A 26583-nucleotide genomic window follows, 5' to 3' on the forward strand; every position below is an offset into this window, starting at 1 on the left:
CGCGACGAAGACCAATTACTCTCCGGCTTGCGATCAGCAAATCACTCACTATCAGTGCGTTGACGTCACGCTCGCACCCAATCTCATCGCACCAATCAAAACTCCTGTGTCTCGCACGAGGCCACTATTCCAAACGCCTCCGTCGGAAATACGATCGATGTCGGTGTGTGACTCACGATCTCGGCTAATCAATCCGGCTTCCAGAACCACAGTGTAATAATTTCGGTTCCTCCTCGTGTTCTGCCGTGTAGTCGCGCTTAACCTCCAAGTAGAAGGGAACCGTCCACGTTGAAGATGGTTGGACCAAGATCTAGTCAGTCGTCGATGACTGATTCCGCAGAATAGGATGAAAAGGAAAAACAAAAACCCTGGAATGGCGAACCAGATGAGTTCTGCCTGCGGCCTCTTAATTTGCTTAATTTTGTCTCACCCTTTTGGGGTTTCCAATGAATGTGTCTGACGTCTTTCTCTTCCGCACTTTGTATGTTCGGGTCCGTGTGCTCCGTTGCGGGGAACTTCTCGATCCGGCTATAAAGACTAGCGTCACTTTGGGTTTAAGATGACCAAAGTTTCCACATACCTTTTGTTTCGTCGTTCCGATTTGCTGACGACACACTAAGTCTCTGCAGTTCTGCTGTGCAGCTGCGGGTGTTCACGCATGCGTGTTTCTTACACGGATGCTCAAGTCAGAAAGACTGTTCCAATTTCTTCTCTCTTATTTTTGTGCTTTTGACAGTTATCCGGAAGAAGGTATCCGTTGGTTCGAGCTGCGTCTGCCAAGGGAGTGGTTCGTAGCTGTGCAGTGAGGCCAGTACTGCTGATTTGTGTTTTCAACTATCCTTCTAATTTAAATGTTTTTTCAGTGCATGCTTATCGTATATTCACAAAAATAATTCAAACGCTACATTACATACGAACAACACGGCGGCGCGCAAATAAATTCAGTATAAAGTTGTGTTATGACGATAACCATAGATCATTCTTTTTCATTAAATGTGGCTAAATACAAAGAACTATCTCTCAGCATAATTCCTTAAGCCCTATTATTGAACTGAACAATAATCGTGTAACCTAATTGCATAGTTAGAAATTTATTTAGTCGTATAAAGCATAATATTTTGGTCTAATCTTGCTTCCAAGAATCTTATAGAAGGGATCCAGACTAAGTGTAGCAAAAATAATGCAATGCAAATCGTTATGCAGTATCGATTTGAACAAATGTTGTCCCACCAGGAATAAAACCCTTCAAAAAATTCGGAACTTAGTACAAATAAGTTGCACAGACTCACATATATAGAATTATCAGATGCAATAAAATACAGTATTAGAGATAAAATTAAGACAAGCTGATCTGCGATTTTACATGTTACATCATTTAAATCCTTACTAAACTCGGGTCCCGCCAGTTTCAGTTAAATTATCATTTACATGAAAACAACAAGTGTCTTATCACTACATGCGTTGTAACAATGACAATGTTCGTTCATGTAATAATAAAATCAAGTTACAATATGAACAAAATTAAGGAATTTGGTTGCGTATGCATTAGTTCCTTAATATGCAAAAGTGAAAATCAATTAAAGTAACAAAATATGTTCTGCGGACTGTGTCACATATTTTCTTCCTTGTATTGTTGCCATTCTATTTTCAGACACTTTTCGAAGATTATCGACGCTTTTTAACGAAGGATCATTAAACTTACACTATTACTGAGTTTATTGGTTGACGGTTATTCAAATTGTTCACATTCACATTTTTCGATCAAAATATTTTAAATCTTCTCTAATCGCTGTTTATAAAATGATTAAGTTTGTACGTTCTCTGTCTTGAAAATTATTATGATATAAAGTCGTTTCATTTGTCCAGATTTATATCTTGAGGTTTTTCGTATACAAAATTGATCTTTTAAATAACTTTGAAATCATCATAATTGACTTTGATTTAAAATGTTTCAAATTTCAATTTTCAAATGTAAAAATTTGTTGAAGGCATAAAATAGAGTAGAATCAATTGTTCTGAAAGAATCTAATTGTCATTATGATCATTCGCCAAAAATGTAAAGACTAAAAGTAGAGCAAGTTTGTAATTTGTGACTTTTAGTGCATCCACCATCATCTTTATTTTTGTATTTATTGTGGGTACCTAAGAATTATTTCATTTTTAATGTAATCGTGATCGGTTGTGTCTTGCATACAACCATCTAATTTTTTTTAGATTACACCATATCTCAACGTTTCATGCATTTCTAAGACATTCGGTAAAAAACATTTACAATTTTGCAAATCTCAAAATTTTTCCAATTCCCAAAGTCAATTGTTTTCAAAAAAATAAAAGATCCTTCCGAGTCAAAAAGTCATTCTGATGCTACATGCGAGGCTGGGAATCGAGTCCAGGTAGGTGACATCCAAATCGATATATATCCATCACGCTACGAGGGATGACCATTATGTTGGAATTGTATTCATTAGAAAATTCTGGAGAGGTTCAAATTCTCACCAACACCTTCTAATAAAGTTACCGATCCAAAGTTTGACTATAATGTATACCAAGATCCTTTCAAATAATAATCTTTCGCTCACGGATACATTTAAGGACACTACACACGGTAGATTTAGAGAATTTGATTAATTCGAAATTCATAACCTGATCTTTTTTGTTTGGGTTTTAAACATGGAATCACAGGTGTCCAGAATCCATCTCTCACAGCTTTTTAAACTACAGCTACTCACAAATTTGAACTGTAAACAAAAAAAAACAAATGCAAAAATGTTATATTTGTTCATGTGTACTATCAATTTTGTGAGTAACTGTATAAGTCGAACAAGAAAAACTTTCACTGCCAAAACACGGTAGCTTTGCAATAAAATTGTTGTCAAAACACCACCAGAACCAATCGTTATTAGGCGAATCGAGCATTAATTGTCCCAGAGGGCTTCCTTGTGCAGCATTCGATTGTTTAGAACCATGCCTTCCAGCATTGAAATTGCTATCAATTCCCTTGCGTAATCGGCAAAAAGCCCGAAAAATAAAGCAAAATTGCATTTTTATCATCATTCTGTACGAAACCAATCACAACAAAGAGAGCGTCTAATCACTGCCAATTACGGTAACTGGTATTGGCATTGAATTCAAAACGTGATTTGATCTACTTCCACTTGATTGAACCATTTTCGGGAAAGCTGTCCCGACTGACTTAAATCCGTCCGTGGAATGGCAACGAACACAACAACCGAGAGAAGAAAAAAAAACAGAACCATTTGTGACATCTCATATGACGTGATGTGATATCTCGCATCCCATAATGGGATGAGATTTCCATCGCCTTTCCTCCGCACATTCGGGAACGAACGAACTGGGCCAGTTCCTTTCGCGAGCCTTGACACGATGCCGGAAAGACCGTGAGTCGACGGAATAATATCGAGTATCGTCGTAATATTTGATCGTTTCCATTGTGTGACTTGCAGGAATCAAAATGTGAAGTTAAATTCAAAAGTGTGTGTACTCTCAAATTGGTTCCGGCTTCCGAAATCAATGTCGCCCGTGGGACCGACCGACCTTATATAGCTCTCTTATCGGGAGAGGGGAAATAACAATTTCTGTCTGTCATTTGCTATTCGGGTGCTATTTGAACAATCTATCGAATGAATTGGGCGCGGTAGCCGAAATTGGTTGGAAGTCGTTTTCATTTGTCTGGGATGTGCTTGAGGTGATTGTGCACTGAATGGTGGAATATTTTATTACATCGAAGTGAATAATTTGAAGCTTTCCAATTTAATCTAATGGAAAATTTTCTGGAATACAATACCCAAAAAACTCCCTCGTCCGAATCAATGAATCATGCCTGCCGAAAATTTCCCAAAGTGCAACGGTGTCGGTGTCACATGATTACGAATGCACGCGGCATGCAAGAGTGCATCAAGTGGATTACAACGGATGAATTTCAATGTTCCCCCTCCCGGGGGTTGAGATGATTGCCGTGGCTGGCTGACTGACAGTGACTGGCTGAATGGTGCAACATCAAACATGCATCTTGGCACGAGAACCAGGCAGCGGAGCGGACACTAAACAAACGTGATTATGCGATGTGTTTGCCATCTTACACTGCGCAGAGAATGTAGGTAGTTTTTTCTTCTGTCGTTTTTTAAAAATTGTTACCTTGATATCACTAAGGGTTGCATATTTCTGTTCACCCTTTGGCACCGATAATTCGAGAAAAAAAAACAGAGTGAGGAAATTGCTATCAGCACACACACACATACGGCACTCGTTACGGTTCCGGTTCAGATCACAGACTAGCTCTGCGTCCGCCGTCTAATGGTTCCCACCTTGAGGAATTGGCCAAATGAACCAAAGATAATTTACCTTGATGGCATCCTGGATCGCCTTCACCTGGACGGCTACCACCGACAGCACCTCCACCGAGATCCGGTTGAACTCGTCAAAGCAACCCCAGGCACCGGTTTGTGACAGTCCCTTGTAGATGTTGCCGCATGATTTATAGTCCATTTGTTCCGAACAGTTGAACACGTACACCATGATGCCGAGAGCGCGACCCAAATCTTTGGTAGTTTCGGTTTTGCCCGTTCCGGCTGGACCAGCCGGAGCACCACCCATGATCAGATGAAGTGACTGGGGGAAAAATGGGAAAAATAGAAACTCCGTCATTCATTAAATCACTACCCGGATTTCCGCCCCCCCTTACCTGTGTCAGTGTGATGTAGCACCGATCGGTCAACGGAGTGATCACCAGCCGGGGTGTATTTCCCAGGTACTCGTAGTCGTACCGAAACTGGGCATCGCAAATGTTGGCAAAGCAATCCTTCACTTGATCATCCCAGCGATGCCGTAGCTGACTCTGCCACTGAAAAGCCTGACCCGTTTCCACCTTCTGCAAGATCATCTTCGCTACGACATCACGCGAGTGGACATCGATCGTACAGATGGTCATGATTTTCTGGCGATCGCCTTGCGACAGTTCACCGCACAGCAAAACGATCAGCGCACTCAACTGAACAATCTGCTTCTTCTGGTAGTCTTTGAGAGCATTTTCGTAGCCTTCCTCTAACCGGGCAAAAGCCACGTTGACTTCCGTCGTCCACCAGATTTGCGTAGCACAGAGTGCCGGTTGCGCAGGCCAATCGAAGATCCACTGATCGCGTGGTTTTTCCTCGTACGCGATCACTGCCTGTTCGAACAGATCATGCAGCGTCATTCGCATCGAATCCGTCACGCGGTTTAACCAGATTTCCACCTTTCCGCTGCAGTCACAGTTGTCCTTGAAAGCCACGTACTCTTCGTTCTCCTTGGAAATCATTCCGACGGCCACTTTTTTGGAGAGTTTGGAAAACACCAGCTTGGCAATCGAATCGTACAATTTCGTCAGATGTTTTGCCACCAGCTCCGGTTGGTTGCCGTTGGACAGAATGTCCAACAAATCAGCCGACGATACGAAATAGAACCGAGGATATGCCAATCGCTTGGTCTCCAGGTAGTCATTCAGTGCCTTTTCACACATCACCAACTCCGACTGCAGCACTTCCAGCTTATCAAACAGCCCCTCTCGGTTGGTGGCACGAACAATATTCGGACTAGCCGTAATTTCCCCCAGTAATCGTTTAAATTCCCGATCGATCCCGTCGAACCGTTTGGAATCCTCCGGCAGTTGATTGCGAATGTCCTCCGAACCGATGAAGATACTCTCCAGATACATCCACTTGCGCTGAACCTCGAACCACGCCGTTATCACCTGATCCGCATTGGACAGTGCCAGTTGCCATTTGGAAACTTCCGCCAGGAAGAAGGCAATGTACTTCGATGACATCAGGTTCTGCAGTTGCACCTGATTTTCCTCCAGCATTTCGATGATCTCCTCGGAAACCTTCAACAGCTTCAGTCCGGTCCGTTCGTGCGAATCATACTCGAAAACCAAATCCTTCCAGGCCACCTCCAGATCCCGCAGCACCTTCTCCATTCCCATCTCCTTGACGGATTTGTCGACGATGGTTTTTACCTCCTCTTCGTAGTTGTGCAGATTCAGCTCTAACAGATCGGCCAACGTCGTCGAATCGTCCATACGGAAACGGACCTGGCGGGTGGCAAAAACAAAAAAAAAACTATACAATCCGTAATGAAAATCCCTAGGGAAATTGGAACAAGTGCAGAATAAGTTTTGGGAAACCGAAATCTACTCGGAGTTTGTTAACCGTTTAACGTGTAATGTACTTTCAAATGGCATAAGTGCAGGGGTAGCAAATGTTTCAAAAAAAAAAAAAGCAGCAACAGCACAAACCAACATTTCCCTTCCATAAGTTTTCAACAGCTTAATTGCAGCGTAAAAAACGAGTGGGTGGCGTGTGTTTAACGGTCCGCATGGCAGTGTCAGCATTAGTGTGGGAGAAAGATAGGAAAATGAGAAAAGAGAAAAAACAAAACGAAGAGAGAGAGAAAAGGAAAGTATGTTTACACACGAGCAACTCTTTATATATGTATGCAGTCAAGCAAATTTTTATCCCATTCTAACCCAAAGCCCCTCTCCTCCCTCTTCAGTATAGATGAGTGGTGGCGAAAAGGGACAAAAGGAGGGGGTGTAGATGGGGGTTATCTGTTTGTCGTGTGAAATTAAATTCTAAATAGTTTTGCTGGGAATGGAAGCGCGCCGAGTGCACCGGAAAAGCGACGACACAGACTCGAAGAGCACGGCTGGAATTGGCTTCACGTTAGTACATTAGTGCATTTACGTAGTTGTTTTTCTTTTTTTTTAATCTCTAAAGGATTATGTAGTTCGTTGTAATACACGTTGAATGTACTGTGTTTTTTTTTGCGTTCGTCGGAACTATAGAAACGTAATCGCTAGAAAAAATATTACCACCACTTTAGAACAGCGGTTGAGTTTATTCGAAGCGTTTAATCGTTTTGAAAGTTGTTGCCAAAGTATGCAAAAAATCGGAGCACCGGTTTCACTGAATTCCATTCTCGGTTATGAAGATATACTCATTTTTCTACTCTGCGACACTTATTCTGAATACACAAATAAAATGTTCGGATTTTCGCAACATAAGCATCAAATCTAACCTTACTGAATCGTGACGATTTTTACAATAATACTGTACCACTGTATCTATCGTATGAATGACAACAGCAATATATCATGTCATGGCAGTAGACACCAAGCTTTGTTTTAAGTAGGAAAATTGTATTGCACAGAATGTATAGTTTATAGATCAAAATACCTCCGTTACCCTGCCACTTGACAATCACTCTCTATCAACAAAGAAGAATCCTCAAATGATAGCAACTGATTCTAATCTTACTGTACCATGAAGATTACTACCTACAATACTGTATCTACCTTGTGAATAAGAATGGCATGAAATCATTTCACGGTAGTAAACACCAACCTCTGTTTTGAAGAGGAAAAAGCGTATTTCTATGAAGGGCCAAAAAGAAATGTAGAGGGCGGAAAACAATCAATTAAACAACGGGAATATTCAAGAATTTTTTATGTTCGGGTCAAACGTATTGATTAAAGATTTACTACCGAGCAACAGTCAACCAGCGGAAGTGGCAAATTTGTGCGGAAAAGAGTCGCCAAGAGGAATGATTACAGTATTCACCCTTCTCTTTCCCCGGGAGACGTTCTCTCTACTCTGGTACATGTGTAGAACACGCTTCATAACTCAACAGATGAATTAGTGCTGAACTTGTGCGTGATACCGCACACAAGCCGAGTGAGAGATTCAAGGTTGCTTTGGGATTTCTTATTCTATCCTATGTCTTGCTATTTCACACGAAGATTATTGATCTTTAGGAAAATAGTTAATTGAATTAGAACATAATATATTTAGTCTTTGCGTATTTTAGCTCTAGGCAGCCGAGTGCCGAGAAAAGGAATTTGTTGTGCCGAACAAAAGTAGTAGGTAATAAACCGAACTTTACAATACGTCAAGCTTTTGAATAATTCGTGTTTGTATTTCGTTCCCACGTACCCCGCATTGAAAACAGTCTGAAGGATGATGCCAAGCTGTTAAGAAATTTCGTGTGTAATAAAACAACTAGCCGTGGATTTTAGGAATGCGTTAATCGTCTGCCAAGGAGTCAGCAAATCTGTTCGTGTCTTCCTTTCAAATACTCAGGGTTGTCACGCAATATTTCAAAACCAAAACGTGCGAAATCCACGCGAAGTTGAAATAAAAATGGTGTGAAATCTTGAGCGAAGCATATACAAAACTATTGACGTGAATACGTCTTACTTTACTATGAGGAGCCTTTTCAAAATTCGTCCTTTGGAAGAATGGGCAGAAATTAGTCGTGAATATCTCGAGTTGTACAAAACACAACAACATAGATCTTTCTCCTACCACTAGAAACATGGTCAGCAATTTTTTATTCAATTTTTTGCACTCGGGCGACGGTTTTATGCTCAATTTAACTTTACGAGTATAAAAGGTAAACCATGGTCGAAAACCGATCAACTCTTCTTGTGCGTCTGGACGGGACTAGGCGTGTGGGTGATTACCTTCCAACAGGTAATTTTGGAACTGAATTCTGAACCTGGACTCTGATTCGTCTGAATTCTGAACTCAAGGGCTGAGGCCAGTTGATCGCGTAAAACCACGTGGCTCGCTGTGCGTATTACATTTCTCTTCATCCTCTCTCGCAAATGTGCAAAATTACTTCTGTGAAAATTTCAGAATGATTCATTGACTTTAGCGCTCGGGAAAGTCTTTTTTCTGAAGGAAGAATTGCATAGATGAAAACGGCCACTTTCAACTTGTTCATTGAATATCTTGCCTTCAAAAGCATGGATCAAAAATCTATCCTGACAATGTCTTGAAAATTTAATTCAGATACGATTAGTGCATAAAAACATAGGGGTTGTCGCGACAAAAATTAAGTTAATGTTATTTTCGTGAAGGTAAGTCGATTTCTATAGACGCACCATTTTTTCTGCTCTTGCTACCTGGTAACGAAACAAGACATGAGAGAGAAATAAAATCGGCTCAGAAAGGCTGCCAAACAAGCGGTAGCTTTATTGAATTTTATGTGATGTAGTCAAACTTGTGACCGAAAATATCAAAACTTTCTGGGCCACATCGCGAGTCATTTTGCACATTTGCGAGAGAGCATGGAGGGAAATGCAATACGCAGAGCGAGCCACGTGGTTATACGCGACCTACTGGCCTCAGCCTTTAATTTTAGGTTTAGAATTTAGTTTCAAAATTCAGTTTCAGAATGCAGTGTCAAAAGTTAAAACTAGTTCTAGATTCTAAAATTCGTTTTTCGACTAGTTTTTGGAACTGAAATTAGTACCTTAATTTGAGTTCGGAATACACATCCAAAAGTAGTAAGTACTAAGGAGCATTGGAAAACGTAACAAGACTCCCTTGTTTTGGCTATACTGCAGGTCTATGCATAATTGTCCCATATTCTAAAGGATTTCTCCTATATGTGGGACAATTATGCGTAGAACGGCAATAAAGTCAATATGGAGTATTACTTCTTTAATGAATTGAAAACGTTACGAAGCGTTAAATGGTTTACATTTTGATTGATTAAAGATGTGATGGCAACAAACGTCTTATGGTATGTAAGCGGCGATATAAAAACGTTACATGTCTATTTTTTGTGTGTTTATGAGTTCTGGACCTGGATTCTAGCCCTGAATTTTGAATTTGGATTCTAACCCTGAGTTCTATACCGAGACTCTGGACCTGGGTGTGCATTTCGGACCTGGATTCTGGATCGGTATTCTGGACCTAACGAAGTAAGTTAAAGTCGTTGTGGAACACTACAAGCCTTCATATTTCGTAGACTGTAGTCCATACGGTCCATCCCACAACTTTCGTTACTTGGCAGCTGATGAGGGTCATACCAAGGCAAATGACGAAAGAGTAAAACGAACAAATCTGCGCTGTATTGATTCAAATCTTAGAGCTCGAACAATATTCTAGCGTTAACCGTACAAGCGAGCACTCGAAAGCCTTCAAATAGTATATAGCTGAGAAGTGATTAGCAGTTTGAAGCCTTTGCCACGATGTACGAGATATGCTGCTTGAAATGCAATTCGTCGAGAAGAACGCCAAGATCTTTGACACAATTGACTCAATCAATTATTGATAATTTGGAATAAGTTTAGGTCGTCAACAAAAGATAATCGTGGAATTTTCAGTGAAAAGTTCACATCGTTGAAATACAGTAGAAATATCAGTGGTCGGAGATGACTACTTTGTGATATTCCAGAAAAACCTAGAAAAATCCTTACAAATATATTCATTGATCTTGACCACCAGCTGTCGATTGCAAAGATACGATGGAATCCACCGAAGATGAATGGAATGGCGCTAAGAGAGGTAATACCACGATAGTTGTCGATGCTCTTCCTGTCTCCTTTTTTGTACACAGAGAACATATAAGCAGATTTCCACAGTCACGACAGTCAAACAAAATTACTGCCGGAATATCGTCGGGTCCAGCAGAGTATGAAGACTTCGACTGCTCTTTTTACGGAACTTGCGCTTATGTTGATTTACGGGAACGTGAAGTGCCGCCTGGGTGATTTGGTAAGGTGCTAAGATTTCTCTAAAAAATATTTCAGAGAATTTTTTCAAGAACTTTTCGCAAATTTCCTGCATGCTAGAGCTTGTCTGCTTTTTGTAAAACATAGATGGAGGAAGATCTGACTCGCTAACGTTAACGTGCTTCCAGAACGATTTTGAATTGAACTTTAATCTCCTCTGCACACACTGCGTAAATAGTTGATATAGCAACGTTTGGCTGTCTTTTTGTAGACTTTGTTGATTATCGTTGATATGATGCTATTTAAAGGGTTGGAAGCATGGCCAAATGTGACTTCTTAGTAGAGACGTTATTTGAATAATTTTTTTTCGTAGCGTTGCATCAAAGACATTATAGTAACAAGAGGTTGCATGTAACGGGTGTTTTTATTTCGAGAAATTGACCGCAAAATTGGCCTACGCGTTCGTGTGATTTGATGCCATTCGATTATACACAAATCCTTGGAAAAGTGGTCAAAATTGGACCTCCAGAATGACCTTTGTGTAAAATAGTCGTGGCGGCCATATGCCCGCAATCATATTTAAATGTTAAATGCCAAAAAATGATCTACCAAATGAAACAAATTTTGGCCATGTCATAATTTGGCATGTGTTTTATTTAAATTTCAAATCAGCGAGCTCTTTAAAAAAACACCCTTCTATTACTGCAATTACACTATGACTGGCCTTCACTTCTAATAATATTGACTAGATTTTTAAAATCCATTTCTGCTGTTGCCATCGAAAACAGTGGGACAAAATAGTAATGAAAACACTTGCTCTTGTCAAGCGATTTGAAGCTGCGGTTAAATAATCATTTTCTTGTTAGAAATACGAATACAGAAAACGTTTTACATTGTTTCAAGCATAGAAACATTTCATAGAAGAAAAAGTTAGAATGTCATAGAAATAAATTAGTCTCTGGAAATAAGAACAAATCTGAAAGAGTTTCATCATCATCAAATAGAAAAAAAATCCATTTAACCTTTCGTAACACAACTCACCTTCGTCGCATGCATCAGTTCGATCCAGTGTCGTTCCCGAATGGCCGGATTCTGCAGCTCGGTGATAGCCCGCAGCGAAGTCAGCAAATTCTTTAGCACGGCTTCCACATGCTGGTACGGATTCCACGAGCGCATATCCTTGTCCAGCTGGCGGATCTGTTTGCCGTAGTTCTTGCACTCGACTTCCATCGCTTCCACGTCGATCTTCTTCCACGGAGTTTTCTTCCAATCGTTAACGCACGATTCGACCGCATACACAAAGTCCCAGACTTGTTTGACCATGCGAATTTCCTTCCGACACTGCCGCAGCTTCAGATCGTCCGGAGGGTTCAGCTCGAACAGCGCAGCCGAATCGCACAGATTTTTCATCTGCGTTTCCATGATGTTCAGCTCCAGATTGACCTGATTGCACATCTGGTACACGTTTTCGCAGGGAACCTTGAAGAAGGGCAACTTCTTGAAACCTTCCCTGTACAACTTGGAACGGATGTCGAACAGCGTGATACGCTTCTTGATCAGATCCACCTGGTAGGACTGCGCCGGAGCTATCTTCTCGCGGACTTTCGAAGCCGTTTTCTTGATATGAAGCCACCGTTCCGGCAGTTCGGCAAACTGTTTGTACACATTCTCGTCGAACTCGACGTTGTAGCCCTTCAGTAGGTCGACCGTGGCTTTCAACGGTTCAAACATGTTGTCGTAGGTGTTTTCACGCTCGCGGAGTTTATTCAACACGGAAAGAATCTTCAGCAGTGTCGGGAAGTCATCTTCGGCAGCTTCCAGAACGAAAATTTCATCACATTCGTTGGCAAAGTCCTCCAGGTCCTGTAGACTGACAACCACCCGGTCGATTAGGTTATTCTTGAACAAATTTGACCATTTGCTAATTTCCAACAGTAGAACGGTTTTGAAATGGCGCAAATCTATCGACAGCCACACGTCAAACACCGTGGAAATGTCCATGTTCACAAAAATCTTGTCGTACAGGTCGTAGTAGCTATCGATCTGCAGCTTGAACTGTTCCAGCGTTGGAGCGACCTCTCGGAGTGGGGTATCGGCGGAAAGCAACATTTCCATTTCGTCCGCCGTCAAAGGGCGACCATATTTCAGAAACTGTTCCAACACGGACTGTTTGTCGTCCAACCAGAGATAGTTGTAGTCGTCGAATCGCTGGATGTACTCGTCTGCTTCCCGCACCGTCTGAATCAACCGGTTAATGATGGAATCTTTCATCCGTTCTATTTCCAAGTCGTTATCAAGGTGGTCTAAAGCAAAGAAGTTAGGACTGTTAGTGGTGGGTGGCAGTTTTGCTATTTTGAATACTTACCAAGATAAGTGGCCAAGGTCAGCTCGCCATTTTCGTCGGTTCGTTCAGCCTCCGGCGGTTGAGCAACCCTTGCAATCGTACTCATACAGTAAATATCGGTCAGAAGACCCTCGACCAATGCCAGGAATCCGGTCGGATCGAAAGGATCCAGTGTTGGTACGAAATAAGTTTTCGGTGGGTGTAGTTCATATTTAATCTCAAAGATCGGAGCATTGTGTTCCAAGCGATTTTCCATTTCGAATTTTATGTACCGAATGCTAGTGTTGATAGCTTCCAGGATCTCTTTCGAAACCAACGAATCAACGTACTCCTGGTAAGGCCGGAATAGAGCCAACTGAGAAACCGTTCGCTCTAGCTCGGAGGGTTTTCGAGAAATTGTTTGATCCAAAGAACCGACTTGTGATTCTTCGTCTGCATCTTTTTCCTCAACGGATGGTCCTTTAACTACCGGAAGAGATTCCACAGTGCCGGACTTTTTCACAGACATGTCAGAGACCGTACTTTGTTCTAGCTCCGCCACGGAAAGAGCAAAATAATAGCGAAAGTTTTGCTCCATAGCCTCATCGATCAGTTTTTTCGTATCGCGACAAGCTTCCAATCTCCGCTGAACCTTTCCGGGACGATCGTCTATGTCCAGCAGAGCTTTCGTATCTCCGTTCTTACGTTGATACATCGGAACCTGTCCCCAGCTGCGTATGCTGTCCTGAATCCGACTGATGTTACGGTGGGCCTTCAATACCCGATCGTGCAGATTTTTAAGATTATCGTAAAAACCTTCGATGAACGCGACCTGAAAATTGTTCCAATCGATTCGACCGGAGCAGGCCTGCCCGATGGTTTTGTCGATTTCGATGATTTCCTTGTGGATCAGATCACGCTCGCAGGCGACGCAGCTCTCGATGATTTCGTTGTACCACTCGACAATTCGCATCAGTTTCATGCGGGCTTGCTAAAACTGAAGATTAGATCCGGAAGAAAATTAATGCATACGGCACACAACTTACCCAAAGAACTTCCTCCAAATCGGAAAAATTCAGCGCCTTCTCCGGGATGTTCAACAATCCCATTCGTTTCATATATCGTATCTCCAGCAGGATCATGACCAAAGCCTGATTGAAGTTCATCTCTAGGAGACCGCCTTTATCCTCGTTACGAATCAGCAAAGCTTTACCCATGTGCGTGACGATCGTTTGAGCAACAGTCGATGACCACTGGCGAAACAGTTTCCCCTCAAACGCTTCCAGATGTTGCATCATTTCGCGATAATTCTTCATCACAAATTCGTCGTCTTCCTCTTTGAAGAGCCTATCCGGTTGTTGAAAAACAGATTATTTGTCAAGAAGCGGAAAGAGCGATACTAAAAACTTACGGATACTCGACCATGCTCAGGTCATTGATCGGTTTCGTGATGCGATCGCGCATCTTGTGAACCCAAAGAATAGCTCCAGCCACCGGAGGAAAGCCCCGATCGATTTCAATTCCCTGCAGTCCATGTTTGGCGTATTCGGCGGTGCCATGGTCGAAGATTTGCTTCACAATGTTCAGATCGTTGTTATACATATTGACAATGTTTGTGATCTTTCGTTGAACGTCGGGTAAAATCAGGGGTCGGTTCAGCAGAGTTCCAGCAATCTGTACCAACTTCATGAGCTGTTCTACGTTGTTGCACTCGTCGAATGCCAACACGAATTGAGCCGTCAACTTCCGCTCCAACACGTCCGATCGTTGCTGATACTTACCCAGATCACGCTCGAAATTCTTATCACTGGGATCCGGATCCAGTGGGTCGTACTGAATGTTTCCCCAGCGTAGGTACAGTCTGTTAAAGTCTTCGTAAACATCCTGAATTTTTCGGCTGATGGCACGGCCTCGCAGTCCACCGATTTCGACTTTCTCCAGTTTGCGAAACTCCGTTGCCGTGTAGAAAATGTCTTTGATCTGGTTCAGTCGGGTAAGAAACCGATCGAGCCGGTCGAATATCGTTTGCAGACGAAACGTCCAGTAGGTCGGCTGAGTGTTGAACTGAACAAAGTCGTTCAAGCGACTGTGGAAATCGTGGAACTGATCTCTACGGTACAAATCAACAAATGCGGTCAGCAGTTATGTCTGTAGTTAGTAAACATTGAAACTCAACTTACTTGTAATACATCAAAATTTCGATCACTTTGTTGATCTTGAACAAACACTCGTCGGGTTCACCTTGGAACAACGAACCCGGATCCAAACATTTGCTAGCCTCGCTGATCATCATGTTGCTGATCATCTTGAACAGAATCATCATGCGGTTGTTGGTACCGTAGTAGAACGAATGTGCCCACAGCAAACAGACGCAGTGAAGCATCGGAGCGATCAGTTCCAGTGAGTCCGTGAAATCGGTACTTTCAAAGGTTTCGAAATGTCTTTTCTGGAATGTTGAATATCTCCTCAAACCGGTGGTCATTCCACATAGAAAAAAAAAACCAAACAAATTACCAATGGCTTCAGAAACAAAGTAACATCATCGGCTTCGTGAACGGCTTCTACCACACTCTGAAACGTTGACTTGAACGAGGAAAAGTACACCGAATCGATCCCCTCCAGGATGACACCAATCTGGCGCACCCGGGGTTCCAACAGTTGCCCGTAGATGTTGCGCATATTACTTTGCCGGGCATCCCAGAAACTGATCTCCTCCAGCGGTGACGGATGATGGCCATCCTTGAAGATTGCCGTCGAGTCCTCTTTCAGTACGTCGTTGATTTGGTAGGCCCACTTGATCACGATTCCTTCGAGGGAGTTTTTCATTTTCAACGAGCATCCGTCGGGATTGCTGGAATTAATTGGGGTTGTAAAAATAGAAAAAAATTACGATTTTCAAATAGTCGAATCGAATATTGCCTTGGGGCAAAGTGTGCCCCCTATTCACCTATTTTGTAAATTTGGATAATCGGGTTGATTTCGTTAATTATAATAATTGTGTTTTTTTTTGTTTTAACTTCGGCAATTTTGTTAATTTCAACCAGTTTTGTGAATTTCGGTAAATATTGTAAATATAAGAAAATTTTTGATAATCAAATTTTTTGTACTCGTTTTACTATGTAAATTTCAATACATTTAGTGAACTTTGATCAAATTTATCAATGGCGACTTTACGTCTAAACAAGATTAAAACAAATCATTGTCGGTATATTTTGTAAACGTGTATTTCAAAACGTCGGTAAATTTTATAGGTCGAATTTCCAAAAATCAGTGAATCCAATGAAATATACAGAATTGAAGGAACTTTATCGAAATTTCCCAATTTAGCCGAAAATTTACGAAACCGAAATTTAGCCGAAAAATTTCACAAAGAAAATATACCGAAATATTCATCACTTTCCATGTATTTGTCATAATCTTCATGCAACGTCTTCTTAGTCGACTTTAGGAGATAAAGGTGTTAAATTGTTGCTATTTGATATGCGTCTGTGGTAAATTTTATCAATTAAGCAAATTTTATAAATTCGGAAATTTGTTAAACATTGAATATATTTTGTAAATTTTGCATTTTTTTCTTCTAAAATTTTGTAAATTTAGTAAATGATGAAAATATTGTCCAGTAATCTTGCAAATTTTTCACACTTTGATAGGTTTTGTAAATTGAGTAAATTTTATAAATTCGGGAAATTTTGTTAACATTAAATATAATTTTCAACAAATTTTGTAGTCATTAACTTATCAGCGTTTAAGTGTTTGAACAGAATAACTTCACAAGGATAAAATATTTTTTTTATATTTAAAATTTTATCTTAATTTCAAGTTTTGTAGTTCTTCTTCTCAAATTCTGTAAATTCAGAAAGTGATGTCAATATTATTAAACCTGTAATTTTGCTAAACTATTCAAAACTATTATCAAATCTCCAAATAACTATGGGAACGAGCCACTAGAGCCAATTAGTTCTGATAAATTAATGTAATTCGGGCAATATTTTTAACTTTGGCAAACTTTGAAAATTTTGTATTTGAGGAAATTTCCTAAATTTGGGCATGTTTTGTAGATTTGGGCATAATTCGTAATTGTATTTAGTTTCATATCTTTTAAGAACTGTGTGGATAAATTTCGGTAACTTCAGAAAATTTGGAAGTTTGGTGAATTTGTTGTAAATTTCATTAAATTTTGTAATTTGTATATCTTGTAAGTTTGCATTTTTTGCAAATTTTAGTATTATGCTAAAATGCAGTACATTTTGTAAATGTAGTCAATTTCGGTTCTTTTCAAAATTTTGGTAATTTCGGTACATTTCGTAAATTTCGCAAACTTCGGTGAATTTGATAAAGTTTGGAAACTTCGGCGCATTTTGTAAAATTCAGCAAAATTAGTAAATTTGAGCACAATTTGTTAATTTTGTTCATTGTAATGTTTTTTTTTAAATTTAGACAGATGTTTCATTAAATTTTGCAGAAGTATTTTTTTAGACGATTTTAGAGGTTTCAGCCTTAAGTTCATTCACCTCTTCGAGACAGAGAAATTTTCCTACCCTATGTGCGGGGTTGGGAATCGAACCCAGGCGTCAAAGGCATCGACTTACCCTTACCTAAATTACACTTACCTGTCCACATGACTATATTTAATTTCATCTATTTTGGCAACTTAAGTAAATTTAAATTTGGTGGTTTTAAAAAATTTAGCAATTTCTTTGAATTTTGTAATTTGTAAATGGTGAAAATTTGTAATTTATGTGAATTTTGGTAACTTCGTTAAATTTTGTAAATTTCAGCATATTTCGTAAATTTCGACAAAATTTTTAAATTTGAGCACAATTTGTAAATTTTGTGATTCGTAAAATTTGGTACGTTTGGGCCAATTTCGGCAAATATTGTAAATGCATTTAATTACATATATTTTGAGACTTGTGTGAGTATAATAAATTTAGATTACTTCAATAAATTTAGATTGGCTATATTTTTTGAAATTTAATTGAATTTTGTAATTTGTTAGTCACGAAAAATTTAAAATTTTGTTATTGTATTAAACTCAGTAAATTTAGTGAACATCGGTACATTTTTGAATATTTTCTAACTTTTGATAGTTTCGAAACCTTTTTTAACTTTGATAAATTTTGGAAATTTCGGTAAATTTGGAAAATTTCGACAAAATTTGTAAATTTGAGCACAATTTGTAAATTTTTTTAAATGCTTCACATATTTTGAGAATTGTGTAAGTGTAATAAATGCTGATAACTTCAGTAAATTTAGATTTGGTAAGTTTTCAGAAATTTTGCGAATTTTTGTAAATTTAGTGGAATTTAGTAATTTTTAAATCATGTAAATTTGTAAATTTTGGTATAGTGTTAAATTCAGTAAATTTAGTGAACATTGGTATATTTTCTAAATTTTGGAACGCTTATACATTTTGTAAACTCCGGTAAATTTTGAAAATTTCAGCACATTTAGTAATTTTCGACAAAATTTGTGAAATCGGGAAAAAATTGTAAATTTCGTGGTCGTAAAATTTTATAAACTTGAACTAATTTCGGTAGATTTTGTAAATGCATTTGAATTCATATATTTTGAGAATTGTGTAAGTATAATAAATTTCGATAATTTCATTAAATTTAGATTAGCTATATTTTTAGAAATTTAGCGAATTTGTGTAAATTTAGTTGAATTTTGTAATTTGTTAGTCACGAAAATTTTAAAATTTTGGTATTGTATTAAATTCAGTAAATATAGTGAACATCGGTAAATTTTTGGCATATTAAAAAAAAATTTTCCGTGTGCTTCATAAATTTTGCAAACTTCGGTAAATTTGGATAATTTTGGTAAATTTCGACAAAATTTTTAAATTTGAGCACAATTAGTAAATTTTGTGATTCGAAAAATTTTGTAAACTTGGAATAATTTCGGTAAATTTTGTAAATGCATTTAATTTCATATTCTTTGAGAATTGTGTAATTGTAATAAATTTTGATAACTTCAGTAAATTCAGTAAGTTTAGTGAACATCGATAATTTTTTGCATATATTCAAAATTTTGATAAATTTGGGCAAAATCAGTAAATTTAAATTTGGCAAATTTTTAAAAACTAAGGGAATTTTGAAATATTTTGTTCAATTTTGTAATTTATAAATCATGTAAATTTGTAAATTTTGATATTGTGTTAAATTCAGTAAATTTAGTGAACATCGGTAAATTTTGGAATATATTCTAAATTTGGATAATTTCGAAATCTTTTGCAATTTTTTAAAAATTTCGGTAAACGTCGGTAATTTCTTTTAATTTCTATATATTATATGAATTTTGGTACTTTCATAAATTTTGCAAACTTGGACTAATTTCGGTAAATTTTGCAAATGCATTTAACTTCAGTAAATTTAGATTTAATAAATTTTTAGAAATTTAGCGAATTTTTGTAAATTTAGTTGAAATTTGTTATTTGTAAATCATGCCAATTTGTAAATATCGATAATGTATTAATTTCAGTAAATTTAGCGAACATTGGTATGTTTCGGAATATTTGGAATGCTTGCAAATTTTGTAAAATTCGGTAAGTTTGAGAATTATCAGCACATTGTGTAATTTTCGACAAAATTTGTAAATTTGGGAACAATTTGTATATTTTGTGCTTCGTAAAATTTTGTAAACTTGGACCAATATCGGCAAATTTGGTAAATTCATTTAATTTCATCTAATTTGGGAATTGTGTAAGTGGAATAAATTTCGATAACTTCAGTTAATCAGATTGGCTAGATTTTTAGAAATTTAGCGAATTTTTGTAATTTGTAATGCATGTCAATTTGTAAATTTTAGCATTGTGTTAAATTCAGTAAGTTTAGTGAACATCGGTAATTTATGGCATATTTTCAAAACTTTGGTTATTCCGGTAACCTTGAAAATTTTGGAAACTTCGGTAAACTTGGTCAAAATCAGTATATTTAGATTTGGCAAATTTTTAGAAATTAGCAAATTTTCGTAAATTTAGTTGAATTTTGTAATTTATGAATCATGTAGATTTGTCATTTTTGGTTTTATGTTAAATTCAGTAAATTAAGTGATCATCGGTAAATTTTGGAATATTTTCTAAGTCTTTGTAAATTTTGTAAAATTCGATAAATTTCGGAAATTTCGGTAAACGTCGATAATTTCTTAAAATTTCGATATATTACATAAATTTTCCGGCAAATTTGGAAAATTTTGGAAATTTCTACACATTTTATAAATTTTGAAAAAAGTTATAAATATGGGCACAATTTGTAAATTTTACAAATTTTCGGTAAATTTTGTAAATGTATTTAATTTTATATATTTTTGGTATATAATAAATTTCGTGATTACAATAAATTTCGCAAAGTTAATAAAATTTTGATTTAGTAATTGTTGTAAATTTCGACAAATTTTGTAATTTGTATATCGAGCAAATTTGTATTTTTTTTTGTAATTTTATTATTGTGTTAAATTCAGTAAATTTGGTAAACATCGGTAAATTCTATAAATTTTGGTATATTTTAAAAATTTTGCTAAATTCGGTACACTTCATAAATATTGCGTTGATATTTTGGTTATATTTAGTAAATTTGGAAAATGTCGACACATTTTGTAAACTTCGGTAAAATTTGTGAATTTGGGCAAAAATTTGTAAATATTGTTTAAAATAATTTAGTGAACTTCGATCAATTCGATAAATTTAGGGAAATCTTGACATACTTTGTAATTTTCGGCAAAATTTGTAAATTTGGACACAAAATTTAAATTAATTTGGTTGGAAATTTTGTTAATTTGGTCGTTTTTCGGTGAAAATTTGTAAATGTATTTAACTTCATATATTTTAGGAATTGTGCAAAAATAAATAATTTCGGTAACATTAGTAAAAAAAGATTTGACCAATTTCGAGGAATTTAGCAAATTTTCGTGAATTTCGATAAATTTTGTAATTTGTATATCGTGCAATTTCGTATTTCTAGTAAATATTTGTATTGTATGAAACTTAGTAAATTGGATAAACATCGGTATATTTTTAAAATTTTGCTGAATTCGGTACACTTTGAAATTTTTCATAAATTTTGCGTAAATTTTTCACGTATATTCAGCAATATATTTGGAAAATATCGGCAAAATTTGTAAATATTGTGCCTCGTAAAATTTTGTTAATTTGGCCGATTTTCGGTGAATTTTGAAGATGTATTTTATTCATTAGATTTTAAGAATTGTGCAAATATTATTAAATTCGGTGAATTATGGAAAATTTTTGGTAAATTTTGTAAATGCAGTTAATTTCTTATATTTTTGGAATTGTGCAAATATAATTAATTTCGGTAACAGTAGTAGAAGAAGATTTGGCAAGTTTTGGGAAATTTAGCGAATTTTTCAATTTCGTTCAATTCTATAATTTGCAAATCGTGTAAATTTATAATTTTAGTAAATTTTGTTATTGTGTTCAATTCAGTAAATTTGGTAAACACCGGTAAATTTTGGTATATTTCCTAAATTTAGCTAAATTTGATACAATTTAATTTAGCATAAATTTTGCGGTATATTTGGTAAATCGCGACACATTTCGTAAATTGCGGCAAAATTTGTAAATATTGTGTCTCGTACAATTTTGTTAATTTGGTCGACTTTCGGTAAATTTTGTAAATGTAAAATACATTCAATATATTTTGAGAATTGTGCAAATAAAGTTTACTTTGGCAATTTTATAAACTTCGATAAATTCGTTAAATTTAGGGAATTTCTCGACACATTTTGTAACTTTCGGCAATATAAATTTTTCTGGTTTATTTCGTAAATTTGGAAAATATCGGCAAATTTTGTAAATGCAGTTAATTTCATATATTTTGGGTATTGTGCAAATAAAATTAATTTAGGTAATTTTGTAAACTTCGATAAATGCAGTTAATTTAGGGAAATTTCGACACATGTTGTAATCTGTAAATTATGGCAAAATTCGTAAGTATTGTGCCTCGTGAAATTTTGGTAAGTTTGCCGATTTTCGGTCGATTTTGTTAATGCAGTTTATTTCATATATTTCGGGAATTGTGCAAATATAATTAATTTCGGTAACATTAGTAAGAAAAGATTTGGCAAATTTAGCGAATTTTTCAATTTTGTTAAATTTGATTATTTGCAAACCTTGTGAATTTGAAATTTTAATAAATTTTGTTATTGTGTTAAATTCAGTAAATTTGGTAAACATCAGTGAATTTTATAAATGTTCTAAATTTGATACAATTTAATTAAGCATAAATTTTGCGGTATATTTGGTAAATTTCGGCACATTTTGTAACTTCAGCAAATTATTTTGGCACAAATTGTAAACATTTTGCCTCGTGAAATTTTGGTAATTTTGCCGATTTTCGGTCGATTTTGTAAATGCAGTTTATTTCATATTTTTTGGGAATTATGCAAATATAGTTAATTTCGGTAATTTTGTGAACATCGATAAACTCGGTGAATTTTGGGAAATCTCGGCACATTTTGTAATTTTCGGCGAAATTTGTAAATTTGGGCACAATTTGTAAATATTGTGCCCTGTGAAATTTTGTAAATTTGGCTTTCGGTACATTTTGTAAATGCAATTAATCTCTCAATTTTATACTTTGCAAATCGCGTGAATTTATAGGTTTAGTAAATTTTGTTATTGTGTTAAATTTGGTAAACGTCGGTAACTTTTGGTATATTTTCTAAATTTGATAAAATTTAATTTAGCATATATTTTGCGGTATATTTTGCCGAAGTTACAAAATGTGTCGAAATTTAATTTGTTAACTTCGGCAAAATATTTTTAATTTAACCGATTTTCGGTAAATTTTGTAAATGTGTTTTATTCAATACATTTTGGAAAGTGTGCAAATATAATTAATTTGTGAAATTTTGTAAACTTCGATAAAATTCGGTGAATTTTTGGATATCTTGACACATTTTGTAATTGTGATTTTCAGTCAACTTTGTAAATGCGGTTAATTTAATATATTTTGTTGGGAAATGTGCAAATATAATTAATTTCTGTAACATTGGCAAGAAAAGATGTTGTTAATTTTTAGAAATTTAGCAAATTTTTGTAAATTTCGATTAATTTTTGTGTTCTCTATATCGTGTATATTTGTATTTTCTGTGAATTTCGGTATTGCATTAAATCCAATGAATTTGGTAAACAGCGGAAAATTTTGTAAATTTAGACATATTTTTTAAATTGTTGTGATTTCGGTATAACTCTTAAACTTGGGCAAATTCGACAAACTTCGGTAAATTTTGAAATAAGTATTATTGTCAATATCATGTATTTTACTCCGTTGGAATAAATAAGTTTCGGCCTGATTTGTAAAATTTTGCTAGTTTCGGTAAGTTTCTGTAAATTATGTTATTTTCGGTAAATTTTGCGATTCTTTTGGACACCGCAGAAATCCCGATCCATCACTAAGCCGCTAGAAGATTGGACGCATCGGAAAGGAGAAAATATTGCTGAGTTTGTTCAAGGATGCCAAGCTTCTTATTTGACGTGACAGTTTCTCGCTTGCAGCTCAAATCATGCGAATGCTATTATGATGCTGAAGTGTCAATAGAAAACTGCAGAAGCATTCGAGCGTACCCCGCCTGCCTGCCGCGACGTCGATAATCGATGAAATAATGTGGAAGTCGTTAACAGTCGAAGAAGCACACTGAACAAAGAAAGATACGGTGTGAAAATACTCACCCCTCGGCAATCTGCTGACCGACGCTCTCCACCTCCCCGATCGATATTGGCATGGGTAGAAGTGTTTGATTAATGATGTTGCCCTTAACCTGATGGGGAATAAAAGAAAGAAAAAAACATCGCTGAAATATCGCACATCACTCAGGATATTCGTCGAAATTTGCATATAAACCCGCCATCAGCCATCACCCCGCAGTGGGAAGAGTTTCCGACCTTCAACCGCACATCGAATAGCACCTGAACACTTTTCCACAATCGAGAGTCGATTATTTCCGGTAATGTCTTCATGGCACGAAGCCGAACAAAGAGAAGATTCCGTCGCCTGGCGCGATTATCATGTTTTATGACCGCCCCTGGGTTGCGCCGCCTTCCATTGGTCACGGCAAAGTGCGCTAATCGCAATGATGACGACGACGTAATGATCAACGATTGTTGCCTTCTTTTGTTTTGTTTTATTGTTGTTGGTGTGATTTGTTTGCCGAATAGAACAATTAGAACAACGATGACCGGCGCTAATTACCTCGGTAATGATGTTCCTCAGGTCCTGAAAGTGGCTGTCGACGTCCTTCTTGATTACGTCCGGCCAGCCGTCCTGGTTTCTCGGGTTGCTGATGATTGGATAGAATATTTCGTCCACGATGGTGGCAAGGTCATCGATTGGATTCGCCGATAGGTCTCCGTACATGATTTGCTGTAGTGGCCGGCCGCCACAGGAGAACGATAAAAGCAGCAAAAAAAAGTACAAGAAAAAACGGTTTCCGGGAGTTAGTCAGGGAGTCTAGGTGGAAGATGGGGGATGAAACATGCGCTCCTCCTAATGGTTATGATGATGAGATGAAAGGTGATGCGTACTGCCCGGCACTCACACAGGAGGTTAATCGGTCAGGTGCAATCTCGGAAATGTTTCCGGAATGGCACTGACAGCTACTGCTGCTGCTGCGGTTGATCTGAGAGTGGTTTCTTTTTTTTTTCTTTGCGTCGTTACGTGAACGAGATGTAGACGGAGAAGAATCAATTCCATTAGTGATTGGAATAGAAATGTGCCATTGTCAGTTGTTGTTTTTTGTAAAGGCGTAAATTATGTGTAGGTAATCAATAACCTTGGGCAGAAAGGTGTTTCATTTTACACTTGTTTGAACGATAGAATATACAGAGAAAAGCACAACCTAACCTGAAAAAAACCTACCTCCCGAATGTCGTCCACATTCAGAACCGTTTCCGTGACCTTGACGAAGAAGCACCGTTTGCCCTTGCCGGTCGTCGGGAAGAAATGGGTCGGAATCAGCGCACCGGCATTGTTCAGTGTCACGATCAGCCGCCGGACGTTGGCCCGCTTGACCCACTCCATGACGATCACTTTGAAGTCTTCGTTGCCCATCAGCTTCTGCCACTTTTCCTCCTTCAGGCGCATCGTCTTCAGGACGTAGCTTCCGACGAAGGCCGCACACGGATCTTCCTTTTCTTCTTTTTTCTTTTTCTCGTCGGTCATGGCGATCTTTCTTCCGAGCGGACCGCAAACAGGAAAAAAATAAGATAGAATTCAACTTGCAACTGTCAGACAGGAGCAGGAGAAAAAATAAACAAATTTCAAACGCGTCTGAGCACAGCCAACTGCGTTGGCAAAATGAACCTTCAATGTTTCCAGTGGTTGGCAGGAACTGCCTAACTTTTCGAAAAATAAACCACCACGGAATCGATCATACAAGAAAACAAAAAACAAGCGGGAACTAGTATTCACCCTCGCGTGGTAACTAACGCGACTCCGGCATGTGTAGCCGGAAGGTGCTAAGTGCGGCGGTACTGCCGTTACAAAAGCATAAAAAAGCAACTATTAAACTTTCCCATTCAAACTCATTGGTAAAGTGCAACACCCCCGCTGACGACCGACCTCCAACCCTCCGCTTTAAATTGGAAGTAAGCTAATTTATTTCCACACATCACCAAACTGTTTCATTTACCGCGATTGAAGTGTATTGGGTGGGTTCTGTGCTGGGCTGGGCGCTTCCGGATACAGTGCCGACGGAATAAACTTTACCCACCGGGGCGCTCTGGCTTCGAACCGGAACCCGTCAATTTCATCGCTATCCAAAACAACAACAACAATAACAAGAGTAACCTTTGATGAGAAAACAGTTGCCAGTGTGGTTCTACGAGCACTCGGGACCGATTTCCTGCCCTGGACTGATTGGAAAAGGTCAGGGTGCGGGGTTGTTTTGGTGATCGGTTGGCAGGAAGAATGTTTTGAATTGGTTCGGTAGAAGCAACCGTGGTCAGGATTTTACGTGTTGATCACTTTGTTACGAGCTTGGATTGAGACCTGGATGGATCTGGTTGAATAGAAATGAGCTATTGGATATCAAATCAATAAGGTTTTACAACATGACATCAAGAATGATCTACACTGATAAAAATCGACACGTTGGACTTAGGTGTTTCACACTTAATTTGGCCGGATTTGATTCGACACTTCGACGAACTGAGCAAATGTCTGTGTGTGTGTGTGTGTGTGTGTGTGTGTGTGTGTGTGTGTGTGTGTGTGTGTGTGTGTGTGTGTGTGTGTGTGTGTGTGTGTGTGTGTGTGTGTGTGTGTGTGTGTGTGTGTGACAAATATTGTCATTCACTTTTCTCGGAGATGGCTTAACCGATTTTCGCAAACTTAGATTCAAATGAAAGGTCTCATAGCCCCATACAAAGTTCCAGAATTTCATTTGGATCCGACTTCCGGTTCCGGAGCTACAGGGTGATATGTACAAAAATTGTGAAAAAAATGTCACTTACTTTTCTCGGAGATGGCTTAACCGATTTTCACAAACTTAGATTCAAATGAAAGGTCTCACGGTCCCATACAAAGTTCCTGAATTTCATTTGGATCCGACTTCCGGTTCCGGAATAACTGGGTGATATGCACCAAATATGTGAAAATAATTAACTTTTCTCGGAGATGGCAGAACCGATTTTTACAAACTTAGATTCAAATGAAAGGCCCTACGGTCCCATACAAAGTTCCAAAATTCTATTTGGATCCGACTTCCGGTTCCGGAATTACAGGGTGAT

General features: G+C 37.7%; 1 protein-coding gene across 4 annotated transcripts in view; it reads right to left on the reverse strand.

Annotated features, from left to right (window-relative positions):
* LOC131433074 (dynein beta chain, ciliary-like) overlaps positions 1–25137 on the reverse strand; it is a 43640-nt gene extending 18503 nt beyond the window's left edge. The window contains exons 1-13 of one of the 4 annotated variants that reach the window (XM_058599836.1): positions 24716–25137; positions 24050–24220; positions 23530–23618; positions 15354–15690; positions 15020–15285; positions 14251–14949; positions 13886–14186; positions 12882–13830; positions 11558–12819; positions 6290–6319; positions 4703–6085; positions 4363–4629; positions 4156–4191 (exon numbers count right to left, since the gene is read on the reverse strand). In XM_058599836.1, coding sequence (XP_058455819.1) covers positions 4156–4191; positions 4363–4629; positions 4703–6085; positions 6290–6319; positions 11558–12819; positions 12882–13830; positions 13886–14186; positions 14251–14949; positions 15020–15285; positions 15354–15690; positions 23530–23618; positions 24050–24220; positions 24716–25018 — 6093 coding nt within the window. In that variant the 5' untranslated portion in view covers positions 25019–25137. The remainder of the gene's footprint in view (positions 1–4155; positions 4192–4362; positions 4630–4702; positions 6086–6289; positions 6320–11557; positions 12820–12881; positions 13831–13885; positions 14187–14250; positions 14950–15019; positions 15286–15353; positions 15691–23529; positions 23619–24049; positions 24221–24715) is intronic. The other 3 variants (XM_058599844.1, XM_058599854.1, XM_058599864.1) reach the window with 3 other exon arrangements.
* Between the last annotated feature and the right edge of the window lie 1446 nt (positions 25138–26583).

Source organism: Malaya genurostris, chromosome 1, assembly GCF_030247185.1.
Source record: "Malaya genurostris strain Urasoe2022 chromosome 1, Malgen_1.1, whole genome shotgun sequence".
Lineage (NCBI taxonomy): Eukaryota > Metazoa > Arthropoda > Insecta > Diptera > Culicidae > Malaya > Malaya genurostris.